Here is a 16,596-nt window from a genome sequence, read left to right as displayed (position 1 = left end):
ATCTGAAGATGTTTGCAGGGCTTAAAAGCACTTGCCTTCTCAAAAGCACTTCTGATTTGAAGCTTCCTAGTGGACAAACAAGCTAAAAAGGCTAAAACAAACCTTGACTGATCTTTTCCATTTCCATAACTAAACGGTTTTCAATTGACTGAGATAACAACAATGATTGATTAGTAATATACTAAATGGTTTTCGATCAAACAAGCTGTGGTTTATGATCCACGAACATGCTCATGTGTTCTTGGAACTGTGACAAGCGTGCGTGATTGAAACTGGGGGGTCAGAGAGTGAGCCGTTGAGAATGCGACTGGCAATCAGTGCATTGGCGGCCTGGGAGTAGTGTATCCCATCCCAACTAATATGCGTTGTCGGACTGCTGCAAGGATTGCCATACACAGTTCCATTCACTACGGCTTTCCTTCCGCAATCAATGTGGAATCCGTAGTAACTGCCGCAGCAAAAGTCGAAAGGATCAACAAAACCTGGTGAATCACGAATTTCTACCATATTACCATCCGTTCATACGAGGCTATGCACATGTTCTAAATGGCTTTTGAAGTTACCTTGTTTTTTAGCATCGGAAATGAGAGTGTATTTAGCCGAGTACACATCGACGTACGTGAATGCTGCAAGAGGGAGCCGTGATCTCAACCGCATTATGCTGTTCTTAAGCTGTCGGTTGAACTCCTGAGCCACCGCATTGAGAGGCTTCACGCAGCCGCTCTTGTCCAGATTACCAGGCTTTGATTTGTCGTAAATAACGCTATAGGGCAAGCATCCTTGAGGACCTGTGTTATGCACCCAGAAAAACCTAGCTTCTTCCTTGTATAGTTGCTGAAAAATGTGGCACATTGAATTAGTATATCTCAATGTTTTGGTCACGTCCGAAGTAAACGCTGTTTTAGTGCACGTACGGATATTGCTTGCGATAACTGGCTCAGGATGGCAGGAATGGAGGTTCTAACTTCTTCTATCGTCCCATGTTGGATGCCGTAGGCCAGATCATTCTGACCAATATCGAAAGTGTAGAGAGCCTTCGGGAAGTCCTCCGGCCTAGGTAGTCTTCCTGGTAAAATTTCCGTTTCCAATTGCATGAGTTTTAGCTCGTAGCATAGAACATTTAGGTGGCATACATTTGATGTGTGAGATTGAACTGAACTGGATAACTTAAGAGATTCAAGATATAACAAACGTCAGAACACCTTATAACGAATCCATTAATTCCTTCAATTCGGACAAAACAGGGGATTGGCCGTCATTTCTTTCTGAACGTACCTTAAATCTAGTGCATTATCCAATCCAGTTCAATCATAAAGACCAAATGTGTCCGAAATAATAGAGGTTTAGGAGAGAAGACTGACTGGTTGAATGAAGTTGTTTATAAAGCGCAATGCTGCGAGACTTGAATCTTATGAACTGGGAAATTTGAATGCCAAGATGAAACGGACTATAACCGCCTGGCCTAATCGATGAACCACCGGTTGCGAAATTCGCACCATGCCGGAAATTAGTCCCAAGTGAGTCCAGATATGGACTAAGATATGGTATCTGCATCTTCTCAGCTGCACAAAGTTTAGAAACAGATAAACAGTATTCGACCAAAAAAAAAAAATATTAGAAACTAAAAACAAAATGGTTAATCAAAGAGACCCTTAATTACCGATAAAGTCGATTATAAGACGGCCATCAGACAAGCGCCCGGAAGGTTTTCCAAAGAAGGTTTCACCATTAGGAGGAGGAACTTCGGATATGGCAGCTGAGATAGCCCCAGTGTCAGAGTTTGAGTCCCCAAAGTTGTATATGGCTGGAAAGCGACAACTCCCGGAACCGCCATCAGAACCAGCATTCACCGCCTTCTGTCCTCCCAGCAGCAACCCCAAAACTAGAAGCACAGCTGCACAAAGTAGCCTGAGAAAATCCATGGCAGATTGATGATTACAACACCACTTGGATTTAAATTGGCACAATAGTGTTTACAGTGACCGACAACAAAAATATCGCTGTGACGGTATTCCAATTAATCACTTATCGACATAGTTTTTAGCTTTTATGGGTGACAGTACGTCATCGGATTGGATTGCATGGAAGATTTTCTTCATGGACAGACCAAAACATGTCTGTTTGTAGCAAGTTGGACCCTCTCGTCATAAAGTTGGTTTTTAGGAAACGAAGATAAGAGTGACGTCATGGTGCACCACATTCATCACTACAGACATTGAATTTGTTCACATGTGGATGGATAATGTAATTTTTCTTTACAGCAAGGATGTTTAAGATTTTTCAAGTCAAAATGGTTATTGAAATTGACATAATTTTTAATTTTAGTTCTGGACAATGAAAATCAATATAAGTGGTTTCTAAATTTGTCCACCGTAAAATCATTTTGGTCAATTCGTGAGAAATTTGTTATATCCTCGTTAAACTATTACATGAACGACCACATGACCACCTTTTAAGAGTATTTTTTGTCAAACTAATCCCTCCACTTAACGAGGATATTGGCAGATTTTCCATAAAATGACCAAAATGATTTACGATGGACAAACTCAAGGATCACGTATATAGATTTTCTTTTTCAAATACCAAAGAAAAGAGTTATGTCAATCTCATAAACCACTTTTGTCAAAAAAATCGATTTTGAATGCAAGTAATTAAGAAAATTTATCCATAACCATTCGAGTTCATGTATTCATCAAGTGGTACTCGCTCATTTTACTCTATATTTTACTCGACTAAGTCAACTTGCAAAATGAAAATTTTTGAATGCCAAGATGAAACGGACTATAACCGCCCGACCTAATCGATGAACCACCGGTTCCGAAATTCACACCATGCCGGAAATTAGTCCCAAATGAGTCCAGATATGGACTAAGATATGGTATCTGCAATTTCTCAGCTGCACAAAGTTTAGAAACAGATAAACATTATTCGACCAAAAAAAAAAATTAAAAATAAAAACTAAAAACTAAAAACGAAATGATTATCAAAGATACTCTTAATTACCAATAAAGTCGATTATAAGACGGCCATCAGACAAGCGCCCGGATGATTTTCCAAAGAAGGTTTCACCATTAGGAGGACGAACTTCGGATATGGCAGCTGAGATAGCCCCAGTGTCAGAGTTTGAGTCCCCAAAGTTGTATATGGCTTACAAAATGCCAAAGCAAAATTTACAAGAGAGAGGGAGAGACTGAGTGAGGCTTGGGTTTGGAAGCAGAGATGATGAGTCAGTGCATGTGACTGAGACGTTGAGGAGGAAGATTGGAGGAGAAGTGAGAGTTTCTTACTTTTCTGTTTTGTTTTCAGAAAATCATTGTTATTCACACATTCATTCTTATATTTACACACTTTTGTTAATTTTTAATCATTAATCTCCTTCAATTCATTTGATTCGTCGATAAAAAAATTTAAAAAAAAATTGAGAAGTAAAAATAGGTATACGGCTAACACAATTCTTAATTTATTTGGGACACGTGGTAGGGATTGAATCCAAATCCCCAAAATAGGAGAGATCCTATTGTCCAGGTTCTTTACGCAAAGCTTTCCAAAATTTTAGGGTTTGTGTTCCTTCTCGGAAAACCACGAATAACATAATTCAAAATATCTTTCTTGTTGACACTCAATACTACCATATGATGGTATTCCTCTTTAATTAGAAGTGAGAGGTAGGCTGCCCATTATGTGGCTTAGCTGAACTCCCCCTCCTCTTAGTGTAAAAATATCGATGTACTTAAATTATTCTTGTTTTTGTAATAAAATATCTTAATTGGACATTATTTGTATATATATTTGCTTATAACTAAAGCGAATAGTACAAGGCTTCCTTAAAACTAAAAATTGGAGGTCTCGAATTCGAAACCCGCTGCTGGTGTAAAAGCTAGACTTGTGACCAGGGAAGGCTAAAATGCATTTGTAAGTCTTACCAACCCCTGGAATTGGTGAATAATCATGGCTTGCCACTAGTTGTCTCTTTAGAAAATAAAATAAAATGTTTACGTCATGCCACCTAGTACTGCGGTTTAATGATATTCATTTTTATTTGTAAATGAGAGGTTTTAGGTTCGATTCTCACCAAAAGCGAATTTAAACTATGTTATTGCTAGCTCATTGTGAGGCTAAACTCATCCCTCATCCTTAATGTAAATAATATTGTTTATTAAAAAAAATGTTTATGTCATGTATTGATGCATAACCGGTTAAAGAAAATATTAAGAGCCTTTGCATTGACATAATTCATGGAATAATAAAAAGCAAAGAAATAAGATATACATGCTATAGATTCATGTTGATCGTGTGTTGCAAGGCTTGGTGGAGAAAGACAAACAGCAATATCTTCCAAGTTTTACCAACACGCACACATATAACCAGGTGGGATAATAAACAATTACGAGCATTCCAAATTAATTAGTACCAAAATAAATTCAACGCTCGATTAATATTTGTAGAAAAAGAACTAACAACTTAGAGCATGGTGAAGTCCAATGGTTGAGTATAAGAAATTCTAAATCACATTATGACTCTAGCTCAGAATAAATATAATAAACGCGTACTGATAACAAGTTAGAAATAAAATTAGAGAAAATAGAGAATAGTGAGACACAAGAGAAAGTGGAGGAGAATCAAGATATGTTTCCTTCTTATTAGCTTGCCTATTTGTAGGCGTATGACTTATGTAGAAAAGTGTTCAACTATTGAGATATTACATATTGATCCAGAATGTGAACAACCACATAATAAATCTTATTTATAACATTATATATATATATATATATATATATATATTAAGTAGAACCATGTGAGCAATGTTTTTATTGTTATATGATATATTTAATTAAGACAAGAAAAACTCGACTAGGCCCCTGCCTAGAATACTAGGTGCAATACTGCTGCTCATCGCTCGACTAGTTCCTTGTATTTTAAAAGTTTGACGAAGACAGTGGCGGGGTTTCGGTGTTCGACCAAGTGCTATAGTAGTTCGGATATCTATCACCTTTAACGGCATCTGCTGAAGCATAAGATTCAAGCTCAGCCAACTCTTCCGGTGTCAGTTTAACAGACAGAGCTGCGATATTCTGGTCAAAATTTGCAATCTTGGTGGTTCCGGGGATAGGACACACATCATTCCCTTGGTGATGAACCCAGGCCAATGCTAGCTGAGATGGTGTGCACCCTTTCCTTGCTGCAAGATCACTAACTCGCTCAAATAGTGTATTGTTGTGCTCTACATTTTCGGGTTGGAACCTCGGTAGATTCTGCAGCCAATGAAAGAAAGCACTTCAGCTCTTAAGTGCTTCTGCTGTTAAACGCTTTCATTACAAAGACGTTAATAATTTTTATTAAAAATTCAAGTGCTTGCTTCCTGAAGAAGCATCTGGCATGTTCATTCTTTCAAAAAATGCTTCTATGACCGAGAAGCACTTTTAACTTTGGAATGAAAATTTTTCTGACATTGACAAACCTTTCGGGAATCATCGTGGGCAAGGTTTTCGACAAACTTGGCACCTGATGCGAAGAATCCTCTTCCTAAAGGACTATACGCAACAATACCAATGCCAAGCTCCCTGGTAAGTTTAGGAAACTAAGATCAGAATTAACAATTACTTCGGACTTGGTAAACAAGTTACGTTGTTTCAGTGAACCTCACCGACAAGTAGGAATTATTTCTTGTTCGACATCTCTTGACCACAAGGACCACTCCAACTGCACAGCTGTTATAGGATGAACAGCATGGGCTCTTCTTATCGTTGAAGCTGAGGCCTCGGATAGACCAATGTACTTTACCTTACCCTCTTCAACTAATTTCTTCAGTTCCCCAACCTTTTATAAGACATAATAAAGGAATTTAAGGGACGGCAAGCATTCAGCAAAATAAGTGAACCATGATGCATGCCATTACAAACGAGAAAAATACATATGGACACTAAGAAATGAAACGAAATTGAGGATAAAAATATGCGACTTAACAAAGGGATACCGGATGCTTTGAGTCAGTGAAATAACCATAACTTTACCAGGCCCGTAGAATCGCAGACGCAGATGCATATTGTTCTATGTTTGTAATTAAAAGGAGATCAAAATTCAAGAGGGGGGAAGACAAACCGTGACTTCAATGGGGACGGAGTTGTCAATGCGATGCTGATAATAGAGATCAACAGAATCAACACCAAGGCGCTTCAAGCTACTCTCGAGAGCAGCTCTCACATAAGCAGGGTCACCTTGCACCTCCATCGTAGCTCTCGCATAAGCAGGGTCACCTTGCACCTCCATCTTGTTCTCCACAAATCTGAGACCAAACTTAGTGGCCAATTCAACCTTGTCTCGTACCCCTCCCTTGAGAGCCTGCTCCTCATCAATCCCAAAAGCCAGTTCATTTCATAACCAGTTTACTTAATTCGACATTAATCCAAAACAAAACCCAAATACCATGTTCATGGTTCAGTAAATTCAGTTAAATTAATGCAAGAATACAGTGAACATAAACCCAATTCATGTTATCATCAGCGAACTCAATACAACAAAGCAACAATCTCATTTGGGGTTGCTTCTATAAGAAGCACTTCTGCTCACAAGCATTTTTTTTTTCTTTTTCCGTAAGGTCTTTTACTATAAAGAAGTCAGAATTCTTATTAAAAAATCAAGTGTCTCCTAGAAAAGCACTTGGAATTGCTACCTGAAGAAGCATCTGACATGCGCTTCTCCTGAAAACACTTAAATGAACCATAAGCACTTTTTAAATTGTTTCGCCAAAACGCAGTCACGTAATCTTTTGGCTACGCATTCAAAAACTCTTCTGGCTACCAGAAAGCACGTTTAGCCCTCCCAAGCAAACCAATTAACCAAATTCACTCAGTGCCAGTGTTCCATTCAGTTAATTCAATTAAATACAGGAACAAGACTACAGAAGTGAAGATCCCAAATTCACTTCGTCATCAGTTCATTCCATTCAACATTAATCAAAACAAAACCCAGAAAGCAGTTATATAGAGTATTGCCTCTCTCAGTGCTAGTGCTTGATTTGGTAACATCAAAACAGCATGTAGACCGATCAAACCTACTTGAGTTCATCACCAATTCAACATTTAATCCAAACAAACCCTAAAATCTATTAATACAATACGAGTTAAGATGGATTACAATTTAAAGTAAACGCAAATCATAACCAACAATATGGGCTACCTACCTTGCCAAGAAGGATTTCGTTGGTGAAGGGACCGTAGATGTCAGAGGTATCAAGGAAGGTGACGCCGCTGTTGATGGCATGGTGGATGAGACTGATCATGTCATGGTCCGGCTTTGGAGCGCCGTAGAAGGCGGACATGCCCATGCAGCCAAGGCCTTGAGCCGACACCTCGAGGCCTTGTGAACCCAACTTCATCCTCTTCACTATTCCTGCTCCTCCTGCCATTTGTGTAAGCAGATTAACTGAACTGATAAGTAAGCTAAGCTTGTATCATATATATAAACAACAGAGTTGGCACGGTGGTGAAGTGATCGCGTAAGAGCATACGGCTTGGTAGTCCATTGATGGCGTAAGAGCATACGTATATCGATTACCAAAAGGAAACTCGAAACTTGTCTGTCAAGATGTCAAGATACAAGATTTCAGCGAAATGTATGCAGCGGCGGCTAACGATACTCGTACTATTTACATTCGTGCAACTAGTAAATGTAAGCCAAAAAGCCAAAAGTAATTTCGACGTGCCACCCAAGTCTGATCTCAAATGTCAGCGAGTGTAAACCACACTTATTCTAAGTGATGTGACATATGAGATGACAAAATAAATGTATTTTATTTTTTTTCAATAGTCTTGGAGTCCTAAGTAGTTTAGCAAATGAATGAAGAAGATTGACTTTAAACTTCAAACAGTGAAGATTATTTTAAAAATCGAATTACTTAGTAAGCTTAACTATTGAAGTCAAAATCAAATACATGAGTTTTAGAATGACGCACAAGAGAATTAACGATATACTCTAATATTAGTTAGTATCGAGTAATGTGATTTATATATACCAAAACTGACACTAATACTTTTTAATGCAGGTAGATCCCACTTATACTGGTAGAGCCCACCTCTATTATAGAAAGTCAGCAAGTATGTTAGTTTTGAACATCAAAATAGCATTATTGTTTTGATAATAGTTTGGAGGCTCGGAGCCTTTAGGCTTTAGTACTACTCGTAAATATCATTATCTTTTGAATGTATGATAACCATATTCATATAGTAATATGATCTAGTGCTAGAACTATCCACTTATAAGTGAAAACGTCTTAGGTTTGAATTTAAGAGTTCGATACCAATTTTTTTATGGTTGACTGGTTGTATGGCTTAATCCAAATCTCTCATCCTTTAGTGTAAATATCTTGTTGTATCAAAAAAAAAAAATTTATCATCCACCGTTATAGTTTTTAACTTTGAATTATTTAAATATTATTATAACGGCATCCCAATTAATCACTTATCGACATAATTTTTAGCTTTTACGCGTGAAAGTACGTCATCATATTGGATTGCATGGAAGATATTCTTCATGGACGGACCAAAACATGTTTGTTTGTAGCAAGTTGGACCCTCTTGCCATAAAGTTGGTTTTTTACTAAAAGAAGATAAGAGTGACGTCATGGTGCACCATATTTATCACTACATATATTGAATTTGTCCACATGTGGATGGGTAATGTAATTTTTCTTTCCAGCAAGGATGTTTAAGATTTTTCAAGTCAAAATGGTTATCAGAGACTGACATAACTCTTAATTTTGAATTTTGACAATGAAAATCAATATAAGTGGTTCTAAATTTATCTACCGTAAAATCATTTTGGTCAATTCATGTGAAATTTGCCAATATCCTCGTTAAACTATTACGTGAACGACCATATGAGTATTTTTGTCAAACCAATTCCTTCACTTAATGAGGATATTGACAAAATTTCCATGAAATGACAAAAATGATTTATGATAGACAAACTTAGAGACATGGCTGGTCCAGAGATTTTTGAGGCCCGGGCAACGTAAAAAAATGTGCACTCACTTCATATAAAAAAATTATTTGTTTTCACAAGTAAGACATCGATAAAATTATATTTAGAAAAACAATTCAAACTCAATAATTTAGAAACACGGAATAACTAATTTATTTTGTATCGAGAGAAGGAAACCAAAAAACTTTGGGCTTACAAGTAGATAGATTATGAGTTTTGTTTTCCATCTAAACTTTTAAAGTGTTTTTGTATAAATCGTGATGTATTTTTTCTTATTTACTAACCTCGTCAATATAAGACTAAAAAAATAATAATGTTTTTCGAGTCTTTAAGGATATGTATAAGTGATGAATGAACACTAAATTAAACATTTTGATGACACGTAATATTATTTGCAAATTTGGTCTAAAAATTTAGTCTACGTGTTACTTTTTGTTGAAGATTAGACTTAAATTGGAACGGATATTTAAAAATAGCAACCCACATAGTTACTAGCTAGTAAATAAATTAACAACCAAACAAAAATTTGTAAAAATTGAAAACAATAAACATGCACATAGCATTTCGAACCTTGGACCTCTTGTTAATTTTAAACAACAAAAACCATGGCTTCTAATTAAACTTCTTGAACATTTAGCCAATTTTTATAAATTTATACTGTTATGAAAAAGAAATTTGTAAAAATTGGAATGTAAATAAGCAGACATGGTGTTTTGAACCTAAGACCTCTTCATTGATTTTAAACAACAAAACAACCCGTTCTAGTTAAATTTCTCAAGGTTCTAAAAAACGCTAGGCGCTAGTCGGGTGGCGGGCTAGCACCTAGCCGCCTAGGGGTCCAGGCGAGCTAGGCGGATTTAGGTAAATTTCTTGTATATCTTGTAAATAAGTGCATATTGACACTTACAAAAAAATTATACTTGTATGAAATTCATAGATAAAATAATAAAAGAATGATAAAATACAAAAAGAGTATTCAATAAGTCCAAATATAATAATACATAAACATTTCATGTAAACTTACTATGTAATATATACATAAACATTAAATAATGCATTATTTTTAAAAGTATATATATGTAATGTAGGAGTTTTAAGTATAATAATATGAGGGTCTTAGAAATACCAAATATAATAAAATACTATTCCTAATATATTATATAACATATTTATTTAATAGTGAAGAGTGAGTAATTATTTTTTATTTTCTTTTATTATAAATTATAAGTGAGTAGTGGGTGATTATAATTTATAACAGTGGAGAGTGGATAATTAATAGGGGAAAGTAGTGGAAACCGGTCAATTAGAGGGGATGGTCATTGACGCCTTGGAAACCATGAAGACCTTTATTTTGGATTCTCTCTGTTTCTTTTCCTCCCCTTCTTCGATTGCTCCGCCTAGTTCCTTATCTTCTTCTTCCTCTGTATAATTTCTCAAAACCTGGTTGTGGCAGGTCGAATTCCTCGGGCGCATAGAAGAAATCCCAACTTCCCAAGTGTCCAGTCCATGTCAATTTCTCATTCTCTTCCTGCAATTGTAGATCTGTTTTTCTAATTGCTTCTAAACGTCTCTCTCGCTCTCTCGCTCTATTGCTCTATCTTTCTCCAAATTTTTTGTCGTCGCGTTCTCTTTTACGCGATGAGTGAAGCTGCGAGATGTATATAGTTTTTTTCACAGACCTGCCAAGTTTGCCGTCGAGGCCGCCTAGCCCGCCGAGTCGGGCGCCTAGACACTGCCTAATTCCCTTGCCAATTTAGTGAACGTTTCTGGTAAACCAAATTTTATAATTTATCCTCACATAAAAACATACGTCAATATATCACCCCAATAATTTTGATGCCTCTAATTTTTTTGAGCCCCGGACTGAACCTGGGCCGGTCCTGTCCAAAGATCATTTCTATCGATTTTCTTTTTCTAAGATCAAATAAATAAGTTATGTCAATTTTATGAACTATTTTTGTTAAAAAAAATCAATTTCGAATGCGAGTGATTAAGAATATTTATCCATAACCATTCAAGTTCATGTGTTCATCATGTGGTACTCACTCGTTTCACTCTATATTTCACTCGAATGAGTCAACTTGCAAAATGCTAATTTTTGAGTGCTAAATAACATTTCCTTTTTGTTTTTGGCCCTCTCTCTCTCTGAAGGATTTGGAGGGAAGAAGTTCAGAGGGAAAAAAATGGAAACTTCGGAAAAAATTTGAAACAAAAAGTTGACTTTCTCAGCTGAATGCTGATTGCAGTTGATAAATTTACATTTTTACTGTTCATCGATCAGCAAATATTCATTCAAATTGAATTGTAAACTATTTCATTAATATTTTGATGAAGTTTTCTTTCTTTTATTTGAAACAAAGAATCTTAGTATAGAAGGTAAAAAGGAATCAGAAACCAAAAGCTAAAATGGTGCTACCTGGTGCGGCTTTCACAGATGCTGCTTGAATTTCGGATGCTTCAATCCTAGCCAAAACGGTTCTGGAAGGGAAGCTAAAACTTGAGAACCCTATGATTTCAACAGATGCCGAAAAAGTTGCACTTCCTAACACAATGGCAGCTGGTGTAGTTGACGCGAACTCCATGAACTTCGCATGGATGAAGAAGGGAGTATAACTGTTGGAAGCCTCTTGCTCTCCTCAAGATCAGGAAAATCGATGGTATAGTGAAGTCCGCGGCTCTCATGCCTAGCAAGGGCGCTGCTCACCACCAGTTTTGCACAACAGAAGAAGTTTCTCATTTCGCAAGCCTCGAGCCCCACCATTGTGGGTTCCCATCCCATCTGAAATAAGTAGTCCTCCCATTTATCCTCCAGAGCACAAATCTTTTGCTTTGCTGTTTCAAGCCTTGTTGTAGAACGTACAATTCCAACATACTTCCACATGATCGATTGCACTTCTTTTCTTACTTCCCTTGTCATTGCCAAAATTTTTTCGATGGCATTGCTCTCGAGTGAGACGGGCACGACTGGTCTGGCCCACCAATTTGAAGTGCTGAAGTCGAGGCTAGAGCACCTCATGTGTTCAATTGAGGGCTGGACTGCTCTTCGTGCGAAAACTAGTGCTTCAAGCAATGAGTTACTAGCAAGACGGTTGGCTCCATGCAATCCTGTGCAAGCAACTTCACCTGCCACGTACAGGCCCTGCACATTTGTCTCTCCCTGGAGTCCAGTACGGACTCCCCCACACATATAGTGAGCAGCAGGAACAACAGGAATTGGCTGGCGAGTTATGTCCAAGCCATACTTAAGGCACTCGGCTGCTATGTTGGGGAAGTGTGAGAGAATTTTTTCTCTGGGCTTGTGACTTATGTCAAGTAGCACGTACTTCTCATTTCGCTTTTTAAGCTGGTCATCTATGCATCTTGCCACCACATCCCTCGGAGCAAGTTCTGCTCGTTCATCATAGAGTGGCATGAACCTTTCCATGTCTAAATTGTACAGTATGCCTCCATCACCCCTGACAGCTTCAGTAATGAGAAATGCATTTTCTCGAGCCTTGGTAGGTTGGATGGGAAGGCCCTCGTCAGCTAAGGCCGTTGGATGGAACTGAACAAATCTGTAGAGAAAACCAGAACCATAAAACGGGTGTTAGCTAACAATCTCAAAAGTCTATAACTTAACACTTAACAACCATGTAGCTTAAACATTGCTTTCGCCCGTGGAAGACCATTCGAAAACTAATTTCCAATCTGGGCGACGGCACAGCGTTATGTTTAGTCAATTGTGGAAGAAAACCTTGTCAGGTGAAATGTTGTGAAATCAAGCGTAAAGGTCTTATTCAAATCTTCGGAATGACCTTTCGATTGTCTCACATGATCATTATACCCATATTAGTACTACTCATTGATTACTCAACATTTGAAGCAATACAGTATTTTCTCCCAAAAATATTTCAAAGAAGTGATAGATGTTTACTTACTCCATGTTGGAAATCACAGCTTGAGCTCGATGGGCCATAGCAATTCCATCCCCTGTGGCTACCTACAAGATACAATCAAGAACAATCAGACCGACCATTATACTTATGTTAAAAGAGGTCATAACTCTCTGACCATAATTTTCCATCTCTTAATACTTAGATAAGCAATTGCATCTTATTGTACGATATAAGGAAACAACAATTACAGGGGCACTTCAAAACATGAGGTACGGCGGTACCGGAGGATTTGTAGTTGTCGGATAGATTTGTCCAGCCCCACCTGACGCAAGTAAAGTCACCTTTGAGATAAACCGTATCACCTGAAAGTACAAAATAAGGCAAGTTAGAACTTAAATAAGGAAATATGTTTCCATTAGCGAAAAAGGCAAGGAAGATGAGATGATGATGATTGTATAGATATCTTTTAGCAAACTATTGCCCTCTAAAACTAATATGTGGTGAATTATAATCACCTCTCGTGTTTCTGAATTTAAAGTGTCAACGCCAAGACAAACTGTATCAGAACCCTCCTGCATTGCCAGAGATCATCTTTCTGTTAGCAAAAAGGGAGAAGCATTCACAGAATTCCATCAATTAGTTAACCAATATCCAATCAGACTTTCATACAAACAAAACATTAGAAAAAAGTAAACCTGACAAGTTAGCAAATCTATCGCAAGATGGTGTTCAAACATGAAGATCTTAGGATCCTTAAGAACGGCCTCCAACAGTGCCCTTTCAATCTCCCTTCCAGTCATATCAGCAGCATGAACAATCCTGTGATGAGAGTGACCTCCCTCTCTTGCTAGGTGCAAGTTTCCATCCTCCCCGTGATCAAAGGATGCCCCCATTGCAATTAATTCTCTAATTCTTTCAGGTCCTTCTGTACACACAACCTGGACAAAATATCAAACCTAAGAAAAAAGCACGAACAAGTACATACACACACCTACTGACAACAATCAATTATTATCTAAAACTTATTAGTTCTATAACATACTCTGACAGTCTCCTCGTCACAGAGATAAGCCCCTGCTACAATGGTGTCCTGGACATGACTCTCCACAGAATCTGATAGGGAAAGAACAGCACTAACACCACCTTGAGCGTAGTTTGTGTTGCTCTCATGAGGTTCAGCCTTGGTAATCACGGCTACAGATCCATGTTTTGCCACTTCAAGGGCATAGCGGAGCCCAGCAACTCCACTACCAATGACAGCAAAATCAAAAAACTTGGTGGAGTCATCTCTCAAGCTCGATGAAGTGACCGTTCTTAAGGTCTTTGAGTTCTCGTTAATTGGAGATGGGGAAAAGTTACATCTTTGGATCTGCAAGAACTTTGACACCCCGTGTGACCTGGAAAAATGAGGGCAAAACTGTAAGCATGGCTTTAGACAATCAAAATCTAGATGGCGGAAGAGCAGTTCCAACAACTTCAAAGTGAAGCAAAAGACTTATATTTAGAAACAGGATCAAGGCAGTAACCAAATTACCATGAAAAGTCCTTATGTTTGCATCCACTAAATGCAACACTGGCAATCCAAGAAGTCCTTCTACAACCTTGTCCCTTGATGTCTCTCGCTCTACAGTGGAGTCTGCCACTTCCGGCGGGTATACAAGTTGCCATTGCAATCCTCCTGTGGGTTTACTAGATTAAGGGACGAAAACCATATTAGCAATCTTAACTAGGAATCTGCATGCTGTTGAATTAATGAATACAAGAAAAATCACACACAACACAATGACACGTTCTGATTATCATAGATGCCCGAAGTTACGAAAATGAGGTTCCAATCTCAAAACCAGTTCGCCATTGGGAGAATGACCCAACTCCTTATAAGCCCTTGCGATGTTTCTTAACTTTTCCACACACGAAAATCTACAGATTCATCAGAAAAGATTTAAAAGAGAATAACAGAACATCACCCAGGTTGAAACTTTTTACATCCCATTTGGTATCTATCCAAAAATAAGTAGAAAAACGAAGTGCAATAAAAGAAAAGAAACAAAACATATGGATTATGCACAAGTAACTGAAAACATAACAAAACCCAAATTCAAAAACCCACCAAAAAGTTTAAAATTTCATACAAAAATAAATCCACCGAAAATTAAAGAACCCATTGAAGGCATTGAATCAAACAGTTGAGCTGCATACTTACAGAGATTGTTCTGACCAAGTATTTCAGCCACTCGTTTCTGATTCTGGGCGTTGCTGGTTTTCAATGGATGAACCTATAAACCCAATGAGGAGAGGAGAGAAATATGTGTGTGTGTGTGTGTGTGTGTGTAAAGCAAACATATATGAGATTTTGGCGAACGGAAATTTGGAAGAAAGAAAGTGGAAAGAATCCCGACATTCGGTAGACGACCGCCGTGCCCAAAGGTTGAAGCTTTATTTATTTTTTTGCAGCTAGAGAAGCATCGTGGAACTTCGCGCCATACTTTCCTTACGCCTCTCCTTTTTTCTACTATTTTTTTGTTTTTTTGTCCTCGACTGTTAATTGTTTTTTGTCCTCTTATTAACTGTTAGAGTTAGGTGATTCTTAGCATGCACAATTAATCATAAAGCAGGTTAAGTGGTTAAGAATAATTACTTCACTCCCGAAGTTATGTGTATAATTTTATCTTAATTTTATTGTAAGTTTCGACCAAAATTGTAATTATAGGCTAGGCCGGATTGTTATGAAATGTGTTCACTTCTTAGTATTTGAGTTCAAATACCACTTCATAAGTTCATATGCCATGTACGATATTCAGACCTATGACATTTCAATTACAAGTAAAGAAAATAATACTAAACCGTAGTTCTAAGTGATTTTACGAATGTTCAATTGCTTTGCTTACGTTTTTTTTACTTTTATTTTTAAGTTATATGAATTTCCATTCTCTCGTTGTAGTAAGTAAACAAATTTTGAGTGTACGGAAATTACTTTTCACTAAAAAACTTGGGTAATGATAGCACATGGTGGTGTTGTCCATCCAAAAGCTGAGGAGCCAGTTGGTCAACTTGAGGCCTAAGGTTTAGTCAAAAGGGCATTTAGGAAAGAATAGAGGTTCTTGGTAAATTCATGAGAATTTTGAGTCGCTAGAGCATATTCTTGAAAAAAGTGCAAAATACCCAATTGGGTGGGTGAGGTCTTCTCATTTACATTGACATGTGTATGTGAGTTAAGTCGGTTTGTGAGATTATTGTATCATTTTTTATGCATTTAAGTTCAAGTTTCTCTTACTAGAGCATAATCTTGAAAAAAGTGCAAAATACCCAATTGGGTGGGTGGGGTCTTCTCATTTATGCTGACATGTGTATGTGAGTTAAGTCGGTTTGTAAGAGCACTGTGTCGTTTTAATGTATTTAAGTTCGAGTTTCTCTTACTAGAGCATAATCTTGAAAAAAGTGCAAAATACCCAATTGGGTGGGTGGCGTCTTCTCATTTATGTTGACATGTGTATGTAAGTTAAGTCAGTTTGTGAGAGCATTGTGTCGTATTTATGCATTTAAGTTCGAGTTTCTCTTCATTTTTTAAAGTATTTTTCCTTTGTACTCTTTTATGTTTGATTTTTTATTTTTTGGGTTTTTAAGCCATGCGGAAGTCAATGATACAATTGCGTGTCCCATGTGTTTGACATGTAAGCATGTTAACAAAAAATTTCATGGAAAATTCGAGAACCAAATCCAACGAATATTTAATTCAGAAACC

At 37.4% G+C, this 16,596-nt stretch overlaps 3 protein-coding genes across 5 annotated transcripts; all 3 read right to left on the bottom strand.

Annotated features, from left to right (window-relative positions):
* Nucleotides 1-92: 92 nt before the first annotated feature.
* On the bottom strand, nucleotides 93-2,210 carry LOC137740871 (GDSL-like Lipase/Acylhydrolase superfamily protein). Of its 2 annotated transcripts, none has more exons than XM_068480674.2 (5): nucleotides 1,661-2,210; nucleotides 1,362-1,562; nucleotides 915-1,066; nucleotides 564-834; nucleotides 93-482 (listed from the first exon to the last, which is right to left on the bottom strand). In XM_068480674.2, exons 1-5 carry the CDS (start codon nucleotides 1,920-1,922, stop codon nucleotides 232-234), a joined length of 1,137 nt encoding a protein of 378 aa, XP_068336775.2. In that variant the 5' UTR covers nucleotides 1,923-2,210; the 3' UTR covers nucleotides 93-231. The 2 variants fall into 2 exon arrangements, with proteins under 2 accessions (XP_068336775.2, XP_068336776.2); XM_068480675.2 differs by having other exon boundaries at nucleotides 261-448; nucleotides 1,661-2,122.
* Nucleotides 2,211-4,609: 2,399 nt separating this feature from the next.
* LOC137739977 (putative aldo-keto reductase 2) lies at nucleotides 4,610-7,511 on the bottom strand. The gene is made up of 5 exons (XM_068479747.2): nucleotides 7,181-7,511; nucleotides 6,100-6,339; nucleotides 5,645-5,817; nucleotides 5,459-5,561; nucleotides 4,610-5,252 (listed from the first exon to the last, which is right to left on the bottom strand). Exons 1-5 carry the CDS (start codon nucleotides 7,403-7,405, stop codon nucleotides 4,917-4,919), a joined length of 1,077 nt encoding a protein of 358 aa, XP_068335848.2. The 5' UTR covers nucleotides 7,406-7,511; the 3' UTR covers nucleotides 4,610-4,916.
* A 3,759-nt stretch (nucleotides 7,512-11,270) lies between these two features.
* LOC137740841 (L-aspartate oxidase 2-a, chloroplastic-like) lies at nucleotides 11,271-15,390 on the bottom strand. Of its 2 annotated transcripts, none has more exons than XM_068480647.2 (8): nucleotides 15,058-15,390; nucleotides 14,389-14,543; nucleotides 13,897-14,251; nucleotides 13,550-13,792; nucleotides 13,370-13,426; nucleotides 13,136-13,216; nucleotides 12,897-12,958; nucleotides 11,271-12,533 (listed from the first exon to the last, which is right to left on the bottom strand). In XM_068480647.2, exons 2-8 carry the CDS (start codon nucleotides 14,520-14,522, stop codon nucleotides 11,522-11,524), a joined length of 1,944 nt encoding a protein of 647 aa, XP_068336748.2. In that variant the 5' UTR covers nucleotides 14,523-14,543; nucleotides 15,058-15,390; the 3' UTR covers nucleotides 11,271-11,521. The 2 variants fall into 2 exon arrangements, with proteins under 2 accessions (XP_068336748.2, XP_088555776.1); XM_088699650.1 differs by having other exon boundaries at nucleotides 14,389-14,532; nucleotides 15,058-15,193.
* Nucleotides 15,391-16,596: the final 1,206 nt, after the last annotated feature.

The sequence above is a fragment of the Pyrus communis genome, chromosome 9, assembly GCF_041283825.1.
Source record: "Pyrus communis isolate YQ-2024b chromosome 9, ASM4128382v1, whole genome shotgun sequence".
NCBI lineage: Eukaryota > Viridiplantae > Streptophyta > Magnoliopsida > Rosales > Rosaceae > Pyrus > Pyrus communis.
The sequence above is the reverse complement of the archived record's forward strand: the minus strand, read 5'-3'. Positions and strand labels throughout refer to the sequence as shown.